This window comes from Nanorana parkeri, unplaced genomic scaffold (genome assembly GCF_000935625.1).
Source record: "Nanorana parkeri isolate BGI_ZX_2015 unplaced genomic scaffold, ASM93562v1 scaffold1099, whole genome shotgun sequence".
In the NCBI taxonomy this organism is placed as follows: Eukaryota; Metazoa; Chordata; class Amphibia; order Anura; family Dicroglossidae; genus Nanorana; species Nanorana parkeri.
The window spans coordinates 449,608-464,655 of record NW_017307367.1 but is presented as its reverse complement, the minus strand read 5'-3'; the positions used below and the strand labels follow the sequence as shown (position 1 = coordinate 464,655).

The 15,048-nt window shown below is 43.2% G+C and overlaps 1 protein-coding gene across 1 annotated transcript in view; it reads right to left on the bottom strand.

Annotated features, from left to right (window-relative positions):
- The window catches only part of STK32B (serine/threonine kinase 32B), a 151,553-nt gene that overhangs the window by 5,612 nt on the left and 130,893 nt on the right, over window positions 1-15,048 (bottom strand). The window contains exons 10-11 of the mRNA XM_018567822.1: window positions 10,013-10,144; window positions 1,266-1,330 (exon numbers count right to left, since the gene is read on the bottom strand). Of these exons, the coding sequence (XP_018423324.1) occupies window positions 1,266-1,330; window positions 10,013-10,144 (197 nt within the window). The remainder of the gene's footprint in view (window positions 1-1,265; window positions 1,331-10,012; window positions 10,145-15,048) is intronic.

The following is a 15,048-nucleotide window of genomic DNA, read 5'->3' as shown; positions in this document are numbered from 1 at the left end:
GGGGGGGGCGGCCCCTTCTTCGGGACACCGAAGCGATCTGGCAACAGGTAAGTCGCCAGGATGGCTTCTGTTGTAAAGCCGACAGTCGGCTCTACAAGTTTAAACAGAGTCCCGGCGGCAAAAGTCGCCGGGAGTCTGTTTAAACAGCCCCGATGCTGGCGACGTACACTGTACGTCGTCAGTCACAAAGGGGTTAAGTCTGTGAGTGAGTAGGACATAATAGTGTTCCAGTTCTTATTCATAAGCAGAGAATGCAGATAATTGTGGGGCAGTGACCCTCTTCCTCTAGTGATGTAATAGGCCTAACAATAAAGTACAATAATTCATGAGGAGGTACTTTCCCAAAATGAAACATAGCAATTCCTAATTTGGCCAATTGTTTCACACAGTACACTACACATAGAAGTTCACCCCAGCAAACCCTGGCATACTCTGCTTCTAAAGAGATATGGTATTCCTGTTGCATGCTGTCCCACTCATGGATTTCATATCTTAGGAGACTGGAGGTTTCCATAAAGACCCCTCTACTAGTTCACTACCCACTGCACAGATTGCAACTGTCTGCACAGAGCTGGTTTGAATCTGCCGAATACCAAGCTGAGCTGAATTTTAGAAATTAGGATTTGTATATTTTTAAATATATATTAGATTTTAGGTAAGTATTTAAGCAGCTATCCCAGCTTTAGGAACGGAAACACAATTGTTATAGGATATATTTAAAGATCTAGGCAATGAGAATATTTTGCACTCTAAAGTGAATGTCCTGTGTTTAATAAAGGAGTTGCTCTTTCTATGTTGAACCTTCAACATGAGTTTTGCCTCGTGAATGGGGGTTAGGGGCTGGTTACTGTGAATCTGCTGGCTTAGAGTGGGGTATGACGTGCAGGAGACGCTCTTTGGCGGAGGTACCCAGTCGGGGTACCTGGGGTCCGTCACAGATTACATTGTCAATATTAAATCTGTATTGCCGCTTTAGGGTGGGGTTTATTCCCATCACAGTTTTCTGAATATCTGCCTCAAATCTTCCCAGTAATTGGGATCTCAAGAGCGAGAAACTGGAATATTACAGTATCTCAGACAAGAAAGCCGTGTAATCAATAAACAGACTCAAGCTGGGAAGCCGCACACAGTCTGCCAGCAAAGCCCTTTTGCACCTGTTGTCACAATCATTAATCATTTCCAGTAACAGCTAAGAAATAACCTCCAATGCTTCAAGAGCAATTTTCCTTGTACAACATGAACATGTGTTTGATAAATGTACTCACTTCTCCCTGTTGAATATGATGAATTCTTTCCTCACGGTATCTAAGCACCGCTGCAGATGTCCATTCTGGAAGAGAGAGGAGACAAGAGTTTGGCCATGACTCCAACTCCCCAATGTGCTTCTGGTGTTTGTGCTATTTTGTGCATTATTATACACCCCCTATAATAAGTCCTCATAGCACATCTTTTACAGTATAGCTTTATAAACAGAGCATTCTTACAGTAAAGTGTATAGTTTATACAGCTTGAAGACTGTACTTGTTGTTGCATACCTCCAAACCTTTTGGAATGAAAGAGAAACCTTTTAGTATAACGTATTTAGTCAAAGTACACAAAGCTGCCACACCACCAGGTACATGAACCACAAATAACTGTTATGGAAAAAATGATGAGTTGAACCCGCAAGTACTTTTTCACCTATTTCTTTAGGCTTTCCTTTTACCTTCCCACCAGCATAAGATATATATGTGTCACCAAGTCGGGTGGGCCTTACTGCCAGCTGTATGCATATATGCGTCATCGGGCCCTCTGCCCAGTGCTGAGAGTGCACTCACTGGCATGCTCCAAGGACAGTGACACATTCCGGTCACTGTTTATGATTAGGAGCCTTTCCCACCGGCTGAGAACTGTCTACTACAGCCAATCACAGCGAACACGATGGGGAAGCCCACCTACCATTGTTCAGAACCCCTTAAAAGCCCAAGGGGTAAAATAAAGGTGCTGGGTTCTCTAGCATGCTCATGTAATGTGTCTACAAGCAGGTTCTCAAGCAGGTTCTCAGTCTCCAACAACTCCTATAGCATGTCTGCAGTCTCAGACAGCTTTCTGTAGCATTGCATTCACTAAATATTATGTGTGGCCCTTTGGTGATGCCAGGGGCCTTACCTAAAGCCCACAATATCAAGTAAGTTGACCAGAACTGACATAGAGGTTGGGTGAAAGACTTAGTATAGTATAACAGAGTCAAAGAATACCAAAAGTGTTATACCCCATTTTGGCCGTGATGTAGTGTTGTGTTTGGGCTCGGAGCAAACCCAGTTTGCTGGAAGTCGCCCGAGCCTGCACTAAACGGTGATTGACACACCCCCTTCCAGCCCAATAATTTGCTGCAGAGCCATTCCTCGCCCCTTTGTGATGTATAGCTGCAAAGGTTGTACAGGTGTGGGTGAACTCCAGTGACCTGGGTTTGCACAAAGCCCCTACACATACACATTAGATATTTATAAAGATTTGAATATTTTATTGGAGTTTCCCGACTGAACCTCTTTGTAGCTATATTTCTTGTTATAATTTTTTTTCTTGTCCCTCTGTTAGCCCTGGTGACCATTGTCAGTGGTACAGAAAGTGATGAAGTCCAGAATATTTAAAATGTCACAGGAACAGGAGGTGAGGGGAAATCTGCCAATTGATCAGTGGCGTCACAAGGGGGGTGCGGCCCGCACCCGGGTGACACTATTGGAGGGGTGACACCAAAATGACTTAGAGTCATTTTGGTGTCACCCCCCTCTGAAAAGTCGGACGCTCGGTCATGGACCGAACGCCCGACATCATCAGGAGAGAGGAGGGGACCTGGCAGCATACCTTATCCCGCTGGGTGACTGTCCCCTCCTCTCTCTGCCGGCGTCCATCACCGAGATGGCTGCCGGCAGGTATCAGAATACTGCCGCGCGTGCGCGATGACGTCTCGGCGGGGTGACACTGGGTTACCGCTCCGGGTTTCACCCAGCCTCGGGACGCCCCTGCAATTGATAAGCCTGTTCTAGTGACAGTTGTCTAAGAGGTAATATGCCCTCACCTGATCTTCTTTTACTTCCTGTTGTGTCTCTAGCACAGGAAGTTAAGGAAAGTTTTTCCAATGGGAAATGTCAAAAACAAAAACCTGACAGAGGTCTTAATCATACCAGCCATCTGCGGCGTTAGCTGTTGACAATAGAAATACGTTTTTAGTAAACAAATTAACATTTAATATAGAGATTACAAAGGGGGCGCTCGGGCTTGTTTTAAAGGCTACGTTTACCTTTTTGACAGTTTCATGTTGCTACACCCATAAAAACATGGTCAGATCGCAATTGGGGTTCTTCTCCCCGCAGGCTTGTGTACATATTTAAATATTGACCTGGAGAGACAACAAGCCCCAGGAGCCACCACAGCAGATGTTCTCAATGGAATACAAGCGCAGTGATGTCACTGCGCTCCTAGTCCATCCATTCTTTCTCCCGCCCATGTTACTGAATGTCCATACTGAGGTAGAGACATGGATAGGAGGAAGAGTACGCAGGAACCAGGGCATTGGATGCATGATCCACTGATCGCAGTTGCAATGGCTCTTAGGTGAAAATTCCCTTTACCCCGCATTCACATCTGCGTGTTCTGTAAACGCACATCATGTTCATGCACGCTCATGCATGATCCTGCGCTGCATTTTCTGCACGTCCCCATTGCGTTTACAGGGACCTGTGCGGAATGTGCGACAAATGCAGTAAAAAAGCTCATGTAGCAGATTTAGCAACACGCGTTTGTGTGCGTTTTATTATGCGCAAACGTGAAGCAAAATCTTACTGGCCACTTTTGGGGTGGCATTAAAAATTATTGGCAACGCAAAAGAGTTGCACGTGTTTTCTCTGTCATCGCCTTTTATGCGCTTTTGGCGCGTTTTTACGGAACGGGCAGGTAAGAAAGGGGTTTTAGTTTCTATAAAGTCATACTAAGGGAATGTTCTGTGGCCATATTAGATATAAACAGTGGTTAATGGACCTTATCTCTAAGTACGCACTGTGTATAGCCCAGTAAACTACCGTATACTTTGTTTCTGCAGATATCTTCTCGGATCATTTCCATTTCCTGCAATTAACACTGCAATGTACAACATTTCTTGGGACTCCCCGGCAAAAGTAAATGACGTTTGCTGCCGTATTAGCATTCCTCTCCCATTACTGAAGTGGTAATAATAACAATCATTATTTAAATGTTAATGTCTTCAGTGAATATTATAGAAAATCATAAAATGCTGCAACAGCCCGCACTACACACACAGATCAAATACAATTCTGTTGCTCGGAGCGTGCTCTGCCTACCCTGATTTCTGAGCAGAGGATTCGTGGCCACGGGCATTGCAGTGCAAATGATGTAGAAAATAGTTGCTCTTGTATAAAATTAGCAGCCGTGAGCTTTGAGTTTGGATAATGTTCATTTCCATGGACAGACTGTATACAGCCTGTGGCACTGCATGTTGATTAGTGAATACACCAATGCCCGGAGTCTTAAATACATTTTACATGAACTCATCTCTGAAACATTCATTTTATCCAAATTACAAAATGACTAATGTGTCTCAGCTGTAATTAAAGTGTACCTAAGCCCCAAAAGAGAAATGTAATATATTGCAGCTTAGCAATGCTGAGGTGCGGTGGCTGCATTAGTTTTATGTTTTGTAAGTTTATTTTTCTTTGTTTTACCTTGTAATCTGATCAGTAACACACTCCCTGTCCTAGGGTGGCTATGCTCACTCCTCCACTGTATCTATGCAGGAGTAACGTAACCATCCTTGGACAGCAGCATTGTCACCCTGTGTGGTTTATCTTAACCCTCTATCTGCCACATCTGAAGGACAGCTTGGCCTGTTCAATGTAGTTGAAAAACAGTCCATTGAGCTGACTTACAAAAACTGGAGCAAAGAGAACTACAGACAATGGGGTCTATTCACGAAGCTGCCGAAGGATCTAGCCGTAGCTTCGGCCGATCCTTCGGCTAGCTTCGGCCCCAGGACCCCTTCGGTTCAACAGAACCGAAGGGGTGCTGTACGGGCTATTCACTATAGCCCGTACAGCTCCCATACAGCTCCCGAACGCATATGCATCGGCTCGGCTGAGACGTGCTGAAAGCCGAAGCTGGCCGAGCGGCCGGCCGTTTTCTATTCTGACACACGGAGCTGTATCAGAATAGAAAAAAAAACAAAAAACGTTTTTGCCCATTGGAATGCATTGCTAGATTCCTATTGGTTATTTCAATTTGCAATAGCCAATAGTAAACTAGCATTGTACCCGCCCCCTGCTGCAGTTTTCCATCCAGTCCATCAGCAGAGGGCGGGTACAATGCTAGTTTACTATTGGCTATTGCAAATTGAAATAGCCAATAGTAATGTAGCAATGCATTTCAATAGGATTTTTTTTTTTTCTGACATCGCTCGTGTCAGAATAAAGAAAAAATAAATTTGAAATCAGCCGTACCAGCTTGAAGTGAATAGCCGAACAGTGTGCGGCTCACTTCACTTCAGGTCGGTCATTCACTCGGCTGCCTACGGCAACTTAGTGAATAGACCCCAATGTTTCATGATTCCGCTTTTTAAGGCGTTGTAAAGTCCCAGCATAGACTATCCTGTTATACAATCAGCATTGTATTAGGAATATACATACTTGAGGTGTTTTTGATAATACAATCAAAGCTTATTTAAAAAAATCCCTTTTATGTAGTGAGTGATGCCTTCTGTCTGCCCATCACTTTCACCAACTTCCTGGATTCCCAGTGTGCTTTGCATCTCTTTCCCTGTTGCTTAATGTGATGTAGTCTCAATTTTTCAAGACTACATATCCCATCATGCATTGCTTCCAGCAAGCAATGATAATGTTACATTAGGAAGGATGGCATCGGCACCAATTCAGAGATGATTTGAGGATCTACAGCTGAGTGATACACAAATAAGATACATTGTTGCTAATAGTTTGGGTACTTGAATGTATTTTTAAGATTTAAAAGAGAACTATGACCTAACCTTTTTTGCCCATAGTTCTCTTCGGGGCCACAGGAGGATCTATACTAATGTCATCCGGTGACCCAAAACTCAGTATATAGCTCTATGCTGAGAACGCATAGCTGTGCCGCAGCCAGGATGGATCCCAACAATACTGCCGAGACCCACCCTGCTGGCTTATTGACAGCTGGCTCTGCCTATCTAGAGGAAGAGCCAGCTGTGCTTGCCCCCTCCCCTGTTCGTTCCCTGGACAGTGCTGGAGCGGGGAGGGGGGAATCCCTACGTGGAGCAGTGACTGTCTGGGAGAGGATTGGGAGGTCAGCGATCGGTGGTATGTGTTTGCTGACTTCCCGATCAATAGAGCCGACCTTTTACAGTGTCACAGGTCGGCTTGAATTATGGGGATAATTCTCCTTTATCTCCTGAGTTTAGTGTCACTTTAAACTGAAATGTATAAAATCTGATAATGAAATGTAAGGTATCCCTATAAAATCATAAGCATCAGTTTGAAAGCCAGGCAGTTAGCATTTTCAGAAGCAGAGCTCGGTAGTGATATCACTGTATATTTATTCCCATGACAGGTTTTACTTTAAAACGGGCATTCTCCCTGTGGATTGTAAGCCCTCAGGGGCAGGACCCTCCTTACCATCTTGTCTTGAATTGTATTGTAATTGTAATGTCTTCCTTATATTGTAAAGCGCTGCACAAACTGTTGGCGCTATATGAATCCTGTATAATAATAATTCCTGCTGCATGGACAGCCACAGCCTAGTAATCGGGTTACTGCCTTATCATATACTGTAAAGTCCATGATGCCTATAGGTTGTAAAACATCAATAAAACAATCATTTATGATGTAGAATGTTTCACAAAATCTATAATACCGTGGTTTCATTGATTAGAGATGTATGAACTGATACATGAATGTGGCAGATCATGATTAACTAAATGAATCCGTTTTGTTTAATTCACCTGCAATTGTGCATGCAGATTTAGGGGTCTATTCACGAAGCAGCTGAAGGATCTAGCCGTAGCTTCGACCTATCCTTCGGCTACCTTCGGCCCCAGGACCCCTTCGTTTCAGTAGAACCGAAGGGCTGCTATACGGGCTATTCACTATTGCCCGTACAGCTCCCGAACTTGGCCGAGCGGCTCAGTCGAGCCGAAGGCATATGCTTGGGAGGTTGTGAGATGAGCTACACTTAATTCAGGTGCTGTTCTGTCTCCTGTGAAAAGTTTTTGCGGTCTGGTGGTTCTAAGAGAGGACGAGGAATGTGGTTCTAAGAGGATTAGAAATTCTGGGGAGAAGTCACATTATTAATTTGAGTGTGATATGACCATTTGATGGTCCAACAAATCCGGTGAGCGCGGTCTATGTTGGTTGGCTTGCACAGAGACAAGTGAAAGGGATCATCTGAAGATAACTTATTTATATTTTACACAAGACTTCTGTATGATATTAATCACTAAATGTATTTATGAACTTCATCTTTATATAATTCTATATACTGACTATTCCACATTGACAGTGGTTTATATATATATGATATGATATATGTTATATATAAAATTGGTACGCAGTAAGCTGACCCCAGAACAGGCGCTTACACAGAATGGCACATAAGTTCCGCCCGATGCTGTTCATATGGCACTAGCGCCCCTAGCTGCCGTTAACGAGTATAGAAATTTCCTACACTCATGACTCATCAGTGCCATCTAGGGACGCTGGTGCCATGTGAATGGCGTCTGTCCGGCGTATAACTTTTATAAAGTTAGATAGATGTCATGCTGTTTCACAATCTCAGTTGAATAGATTCATTTTTCAGCAGAGAGCATCACGTTCATCCAAGTCAGCGTGTCATAGTGAGTAGAATGTCATACAAAATGTGTCTGAAAAGTGATATAATGACTGCAATAGAAAATGTCACAATCACTATAAGAAATGGTTTAGAATGTTCTCAGTGAATTGCTGTATTATCATGTTGAGTTTGATGGAATAGTTTGCAATGGTTATAGTAAAATGTGATGAACCAAATATCCTTGGCAGATTTTTTTCAGAAAAACTAGAGTAAAAATGTTTTTGGTATTTGGCATATCTGTTTGATAAGTGTGTATAAATACCTTCTGGTCATGTCAGAAATTTATAGCTGTCCTATGTCTTGTGCTCACTTCCAATGTTATCTCAGGAAGTGTAATTAGATCCCCTAGTTCTTAGTTCTAATTAGATGAATTTGCCTTCAGGTTGTAGAGATCTTAGAGTGGGGAATTTCAGTAGTTTAGCAAAATAAACTGGTCAGGGCTGACACTGTGTGTTGTCAGACTATAGCAGGACTCAGGAGCTGAGTGCATTTCTGGCAGATCAACAGGTATTTTTCTGTTCTTGCAAATGATCAAAAATGTTTAAATGTGCACGTCTCTTTTATTTTTGCCCTTACATTAAATTTAAAACCTATCTCTGGGTAATAAAAAAATGCCCTTGCAGCGGGGCTACCTCTGCACTGCAAGGGTTAAGTGACCATTTTTGTATAGGGGTGGAGTAAAGCAGATTTACTTACCTGTTCACTGCTCCCACCGGCTCCCTCTGTGCTACTAGACCTGTCCCCACAGCCTCTTCTTCACAGGGCTCTGGTGGTCTCAGGACTGCTGATTTCATAAGCCTGCATTAGATGTAAGCATGCTGAGGGATATTCTAAATGCCGGAGCAGAGGACAAGAAGACATGAGCTCCAACCGTTGCATGAGCGGGGATCAGGTAAGTAACTCTGCTTTACTCCAGCCCCTAGACAAAAACAAGAACTTGCAGTGTGGGGGTAGTTCCACTCCACGGGTACTTTTTTCTTTGGCTGGAGATGGGATTTAAATAATAGAAATAGAAAATCAGCTATATAGACATTGTGCTAAAAAAAACTCTATTTTCAGTCTTATCTCCACTTTGCTGCTACAGCAGTCGTGCGAGGCCTCCGCACATATGCAGTCCAACAGGCACCAGAGTTTGACTGATCTGTCCAGTCAACTCCCTAATTATAAATTACACTAAACTCAGGAATTTAACCATAAACATTAATTCATGTGCCCTAACTATTAATAAAAAAAAATTGCTTATTCATGCATTATTCATTTGTAGATCCTCAAATCATCTCTGAATTGCTGGTGACGCTGTCCTTCCTTCTGGAGGGGGGCTACTTTTGTTCCTCATGGTCCCTGTGTGTGTTGTAAAGTAGTCACCACTTCAAGCTTAGTTCTGTGATAGTAAACTAAACATGAGATTGTAGTATAAGTTATACTGAAGTTATAGTCCATTACGGGAGCGAGCTTGGAGTGGTGACTACTTTACAACACACACAGGGACCATGAGGAACAAAGTAGCCACCCCCCAGAAGGAAGGACAGCGTCACCAGCAATTCTGACATGATTTGAGGATCTACAGCCGAGTGATACACAAATAAGATACATTTTTGTTATTAGTTAAAGGAGAACTATGAGGTGAGTGCTTTTCACTCACCTCATAGTTCTAGCCGACCTGTGACAATGAGACTGTCACAGGTCGGCTCAGTAGATCGGGACGTGAGCGAACACATACCGGCGTTTGCTCACCTCTCGATCCTGTCACGGCTCTCTGTCGTGACAGGGGAGGGGCTAGATTCCCCCCTCCCCGCTCCGATCCGCCAGTGCTGACTGGTGGAACGGATGGGGGAGGGGGCGGGTACAGCTGGCTCTGCCTCCCGTTACCCTAAGGAGAACTATGGGGAAAAGCCTTAACCCCATAGTTCTCCTTTAAGGTACTTGAATGTATTTTTAAGATGTAACTCCTGGTCTTGTCAGATCGATGTGGCCATTCATCTTCAATACCAGCATAGAGCACTGGAATGGATTTCCACTCTACATATTAAGGCATTTCCAAGTAAAAGTCAGATAAAATGAATACACACAGCAGATCGGGACTGAAAAGAGAAAAAAGGATTGGGACTTCAGGTTCAGTTTTTTAGTCTTTGAAACTACTTACCAGTGCACAGCTTTCCTTGGCTGCCTCTCTGGATTTGTACTTGGCTAATCTCTTTTTCTTCTTATGGAGAGGTTTAGACTCCAGGATCATCTCTTCGAGCTCAAAAGTTGGGTCACAGTTCAGTCTTCCTTTCTGAGGAAAACAAAGATGGGAATATTAAAGCAGACCTTCAGGCAATTATACTAAAAACACCACTAAATCCAGTTATGTGTTCATTAAAATCAATAATAATCCCCCGTAATTCCCGGCACAGGGAGACGGAGGGGTAGCAGTCTTAGCCAGGCTGGCTATGACAACCTGGCAACCAGCGACTCAGTCCAAGGTGAAAACTTGTTTCCTTTGAAGCTGAAGTTTAATGTGCTTATACAGTATGTTGCCTTTCCTTTCTTCTCTCTCTTCCCCCTCATCACCACCATGCTAATTACATTTTTAAATAAAACTTTTCTGTTTTCATTACCTTATTTTAGAACAAGTGATGTTTTCACTGGGTCTCTACTTCTTCATGCAATGCAGGAAGATCATGGCTGATACGAGGGGCCAGCAGGGTGCTGTGCATGATTCTTCCTGAAAACATCACAGCACCTTCTCTCAGTACTCCTCTCAAGCACCCCCAGCCATGATGAAAGCAGTGAGCTTACTCTTGGGATAAGTCATCCAAATATAAATCTGCCTTTATGGGTGGGTTCCAGTCTGGAGGAGTGGGAACTGCATCTACATGCAGGCTACCCTACGTAATGTCCATGCTGAGCATCCATGACTGAAATAACTTAAATCCAATTATTGAAATGGATGGGCCAGGGACAGTCAGGCTGGATTCCCTACAGCCAGAAGGCACCACTCTAATCCCTTCTCCCAGCTTTGATGTTCTGAAGAGTTCTTCAGCCCCTATAATGACATTGCAGGGTCAATGAAGAGAAATTCTAGCATGCACATGCATGGGGAGAGGGAGCTATTCATTTTAAAAATATATAAGTATACCGGAAATGTAACATGCATGTAAAGCCTAAATCTATTTTTCAGTAAGTCAGGCCATCACGTCTTACTGTATACAGTTTTCTTATGCAAATCATATTTGATGAATCTGTTGCAAAGTTTCTCACATGGAGATCATGCCAGTTACAGAACTTCCTGTTGCAAGCTGACAACACTAAGCCACTGCCTTACAATTAGCAGTAGCCTTGTCAGCTTACTGTGTGCATTCTTTCACTTAGCTAATCGGGCTGTCTATTTCATAGACCTGATAAGATGTAAGGATCTATTTATAAACTATTTGCATAACAATTTGCTCTGTTAATCTCTGTGAACGTTTGTTCTGTGTGAAAAGAGGCAAAAACAAATGTCCGTAGTATCGTTTCTTTTCCGGTCGAACATAACGTAATACTGCATTATGTCCATTAGATGGAGCTGAGGAGCATAGGAAATAAGTATTTTTTGTAATGTAATACTGCATTATGGCCACTAGATGGAGCTGAGGTGTATAGCTAATAAGTAGATTGTAAGCTCTCACAGGCAGGGCCCCCCTAACCATCTTGTCTTGACTTGTATTGTTGCTGTAATGTCTTCCTTATATTATAAAGCAATGCAAAAACTGTTGGTGCTATATAAATCCTGTATAATAATAATTATTATGTTTATAATGTAATACTGCATTATGGCCACTAGATGGAGATGCGGGGCATAGGAAATAAGTATTTATTTCTATGCACCTCAGCTTCATCTAGTGGCCATAATGCAGTATTAGATTACATGACATTACATCAATCAATCTGAAAAGAATGTTTGATTTTGCCTTTATTCGCACAAAACAAACACTCACATAGATGCACAGGATGAATGGCACTGCAAATTATTTATAAATAGACCCCTTCCAAGTTCTGACAGGAAGTGAAAGGAAATCTCTTCGAAGACTAACCCTTCCCCCACTCACTCACTTAGGTTTTCAAACCTAAATAAAAAAAAGCTTTGGCTAGAATTGGGCTTTAATGCATTTATTTTTATCTTCATATAATGCTGTAAAAAAAAAAACTAGATCTTAACATAAAATGATGATTGCCCAGTTGGCACACAAAAAAAGTCCTAGAAGGAGTTAAAAATCTCAAAACCAAAAAAGGACTGTTATTGTCATCATAAGAGCAACAACAACAACCCACTGTGTATAAACCCTGAAATCATCTATGCCATCTTCTAAAGGTTGAGTTCTCTTTCTTTTTTCTACTACAATTGATTTATTTTGAGGTTTTCAAGGGAATTTTGAGCCTGCTGGGTATAGTCAGTTCAGGTTTTATTTCATCTTATTCCATGGATTGTCAGTCTCACACTCTCCCTAGAAAGCAAGCTGTCAGTCCATATGTTAGATCACACCTTCTGCTCCTGGCTCTCTCCACGCTGTGTTTGTGTTAAGGACGCCAATAATGATTTTCTCTTACAACTTTATGACTTTATTTGATGTATATTGTTTTGCTGAAGATGCAGTTTCTATAGAGTTCCGATATTAACTGATTGCATGCATTCATGGAAATAAAGTGAGGTATACACGGGTCTATTTGATTTCGTTCAACCCGCAGGCTAAACGGAAATAAAACAGATTCCTCCATCAATGCTTAGGAGTGTTGATGGACAAATCCCCTGTTTCCTTTGTATCCTGACAGTGGCCACTGTCTGCTGTCCGAATACCTGAAGGGAACTTCCAGCTGGTTGGCTGCAAGCTCTGTTCGGTTGAGAATGTTCCAAATGCTCCTTCGACTATCTGATTGAGGGACACCTAGTGGAGGGTTGCTGACGGAGTCATCCACTGTGCGAATTTCAGTCGGTTCAACTGAACCAGCCAAAACTCTCACCGTGTATATCCTTAGTGCTTGTTCACACCAAATGCAGACCATACCTGCATGAGTTTCTGCACACGCAGTGCAGTGTTTTTTGCCGCGTTCCGGGCCGTTTTTGTAAAAAAAATATATATACACAGTATATATTTTGTTAGTTTTAGGCCTCATTCATACTGGCGCGCATATACACACGTATATCCGCGTACCTGCGTATTGTACCATATGCAGCATATGCAAATAAATGGCTCCATACACATAGCTGCGTATGGAGCCGTATATTTGCGTAGCGTAAAAATGCGCAAAAACATAACGGAACCGAGATGCGTCCGGGCAGCGTATTTTATGGGCATATGCACATGTTTGTGCGCGTATACGCACATACGCGCGTACAGTTCATTAAAATTTCTATTACGAATGATGCATGCTGGGATTGCATATAGTGCACGCATATATGCGCGTATATATGCGCGTATATACGCCATATACAATTTTGCTCTTGCGTTGTGTGTGAATGAGTCATAAAATGGGCTTTCAGTGCGTTCCAGTGCGTTTGCATGCTTTTGTGATGCATTTGCATGCTTCCAGAGCGTTCCAGAGCAGGTAAAACACTGCGGTGTGAACTAGAGCTCAAAATACCATTGGAATACATGGGACGCAGTTTTGATCGGGCCTGTAACTGCTCTGCTCTGCTCTGCTCCTGGAACGCGCTTGGTGTGAACTTGCCCTAATTGAGGGTTGCAGTGCATTCGTTTGTCCAGTTATGAAAACCAGTCTGCTTGAGTTTTGCTCAGCAATTTCAATTGGTGCACAGATTTTCTTTTATATTCAAATCACAGTTTAACTACCTCCCGGCCAGCCGCTGTGTATACACGGCCTGCCGGGAGCTTCTTGGATGTAACTGGGCATGTATACACGTCCTGTTACATCTGCCCGCGGGAAGTCCGCGCTATTATTACATCACTTCCGCATTGTCGTGTCACTCTCCAGCTTCAGATGCCTAACCCTTAAAAATGAACCCTAACATCCCCCACCCTAACCCTCAGCCTAACCCTTAAAAATGAACCCTAACATCGCCCACCCAAGTCTTAACACTTAACCTTCCCTGAGATTTATCCCATAACCTTACCCTAACACCTACAACTAATTCCTAAAGGAGGGTTTAGCTGTCGTACTATCCAAAGGTTGTTCGTTGCTAGTCCGATCTGGTTTGGATACCGGGGGCGATGGGCTCACTATTACACATTTGGTGGTCGTGCCCAATGATCTCGCCCTTTTGGACGTCGGTCCACACCCTGATTAAAACCATAACCGGAGTTTCGATGGAATTCTCCCCAGCTAGCCTCCTATTACACCATTTTCGATGACACACTCCATGTTTCTAAAAAATCCCTCTCAATTCACCTACTGAATGGGGCAAAAACGGTGATTCCTAGACACTGGAAGTCGCCATCCCCACCAACGATTCGGGAGTGGCTCTCCCGAATAGATACAGTAGCGGCCTTTGAGGAACTTATCCACTCTGGCAGAGATGACATGTCCAAGTATCTTAAAACCTGGACGTTGTGGCATTTATTTCGAGATTCGGGCGCATGTAAGGATTTAAGACGGTAACACTACTCCTATCTGCCCTGTTCTATGCAGTGCCTTCCTCCTTTCCATCTCTCCCTACTTATGGGTCGGACGGGACCCCTTCCCACTCCTTGTCTTTTCCCCCCACCTTCCTCCCTTCCCCCTATTCTTTCATCTACCCACACTTCCAGACCTGCTTCCTCCTTTCTCACAACTGCCCCCCCTGATCTCCAAACCCTCCTGGCAATGACAGCTCTCTTTACTTTTATTTAGAACAGCCTTTCTCAACCTGGGTGCCGTGGCACCTGGCGTGCCTTCTGGCTTCCTCAGAGGTGCCTTGAAATAGGGCTCATGATGCAAAGAGGGAACTCTAATAAGTGGGGGAAGGGACTCTGATATGAAAGGGGGGCTCCTGATGTGAAGTGGGTTACTGATGTAAAGGGGAATCTGATATGTAAGGTGGGAAATCCATTATATCATTATAAATCTATTTTATTTACACTGGGTGCCTCAAGAGTTTGCATACTTTTAAAGGGTGCTGTGACTAAAAAAAAAGGTTGAGAAACGCTGATACAGAGAGAAGGCATATTGTTCCATGATGCTCTTTCACCTTCAAGAAGTGCCCAGAAAACATTTTTGTGATGT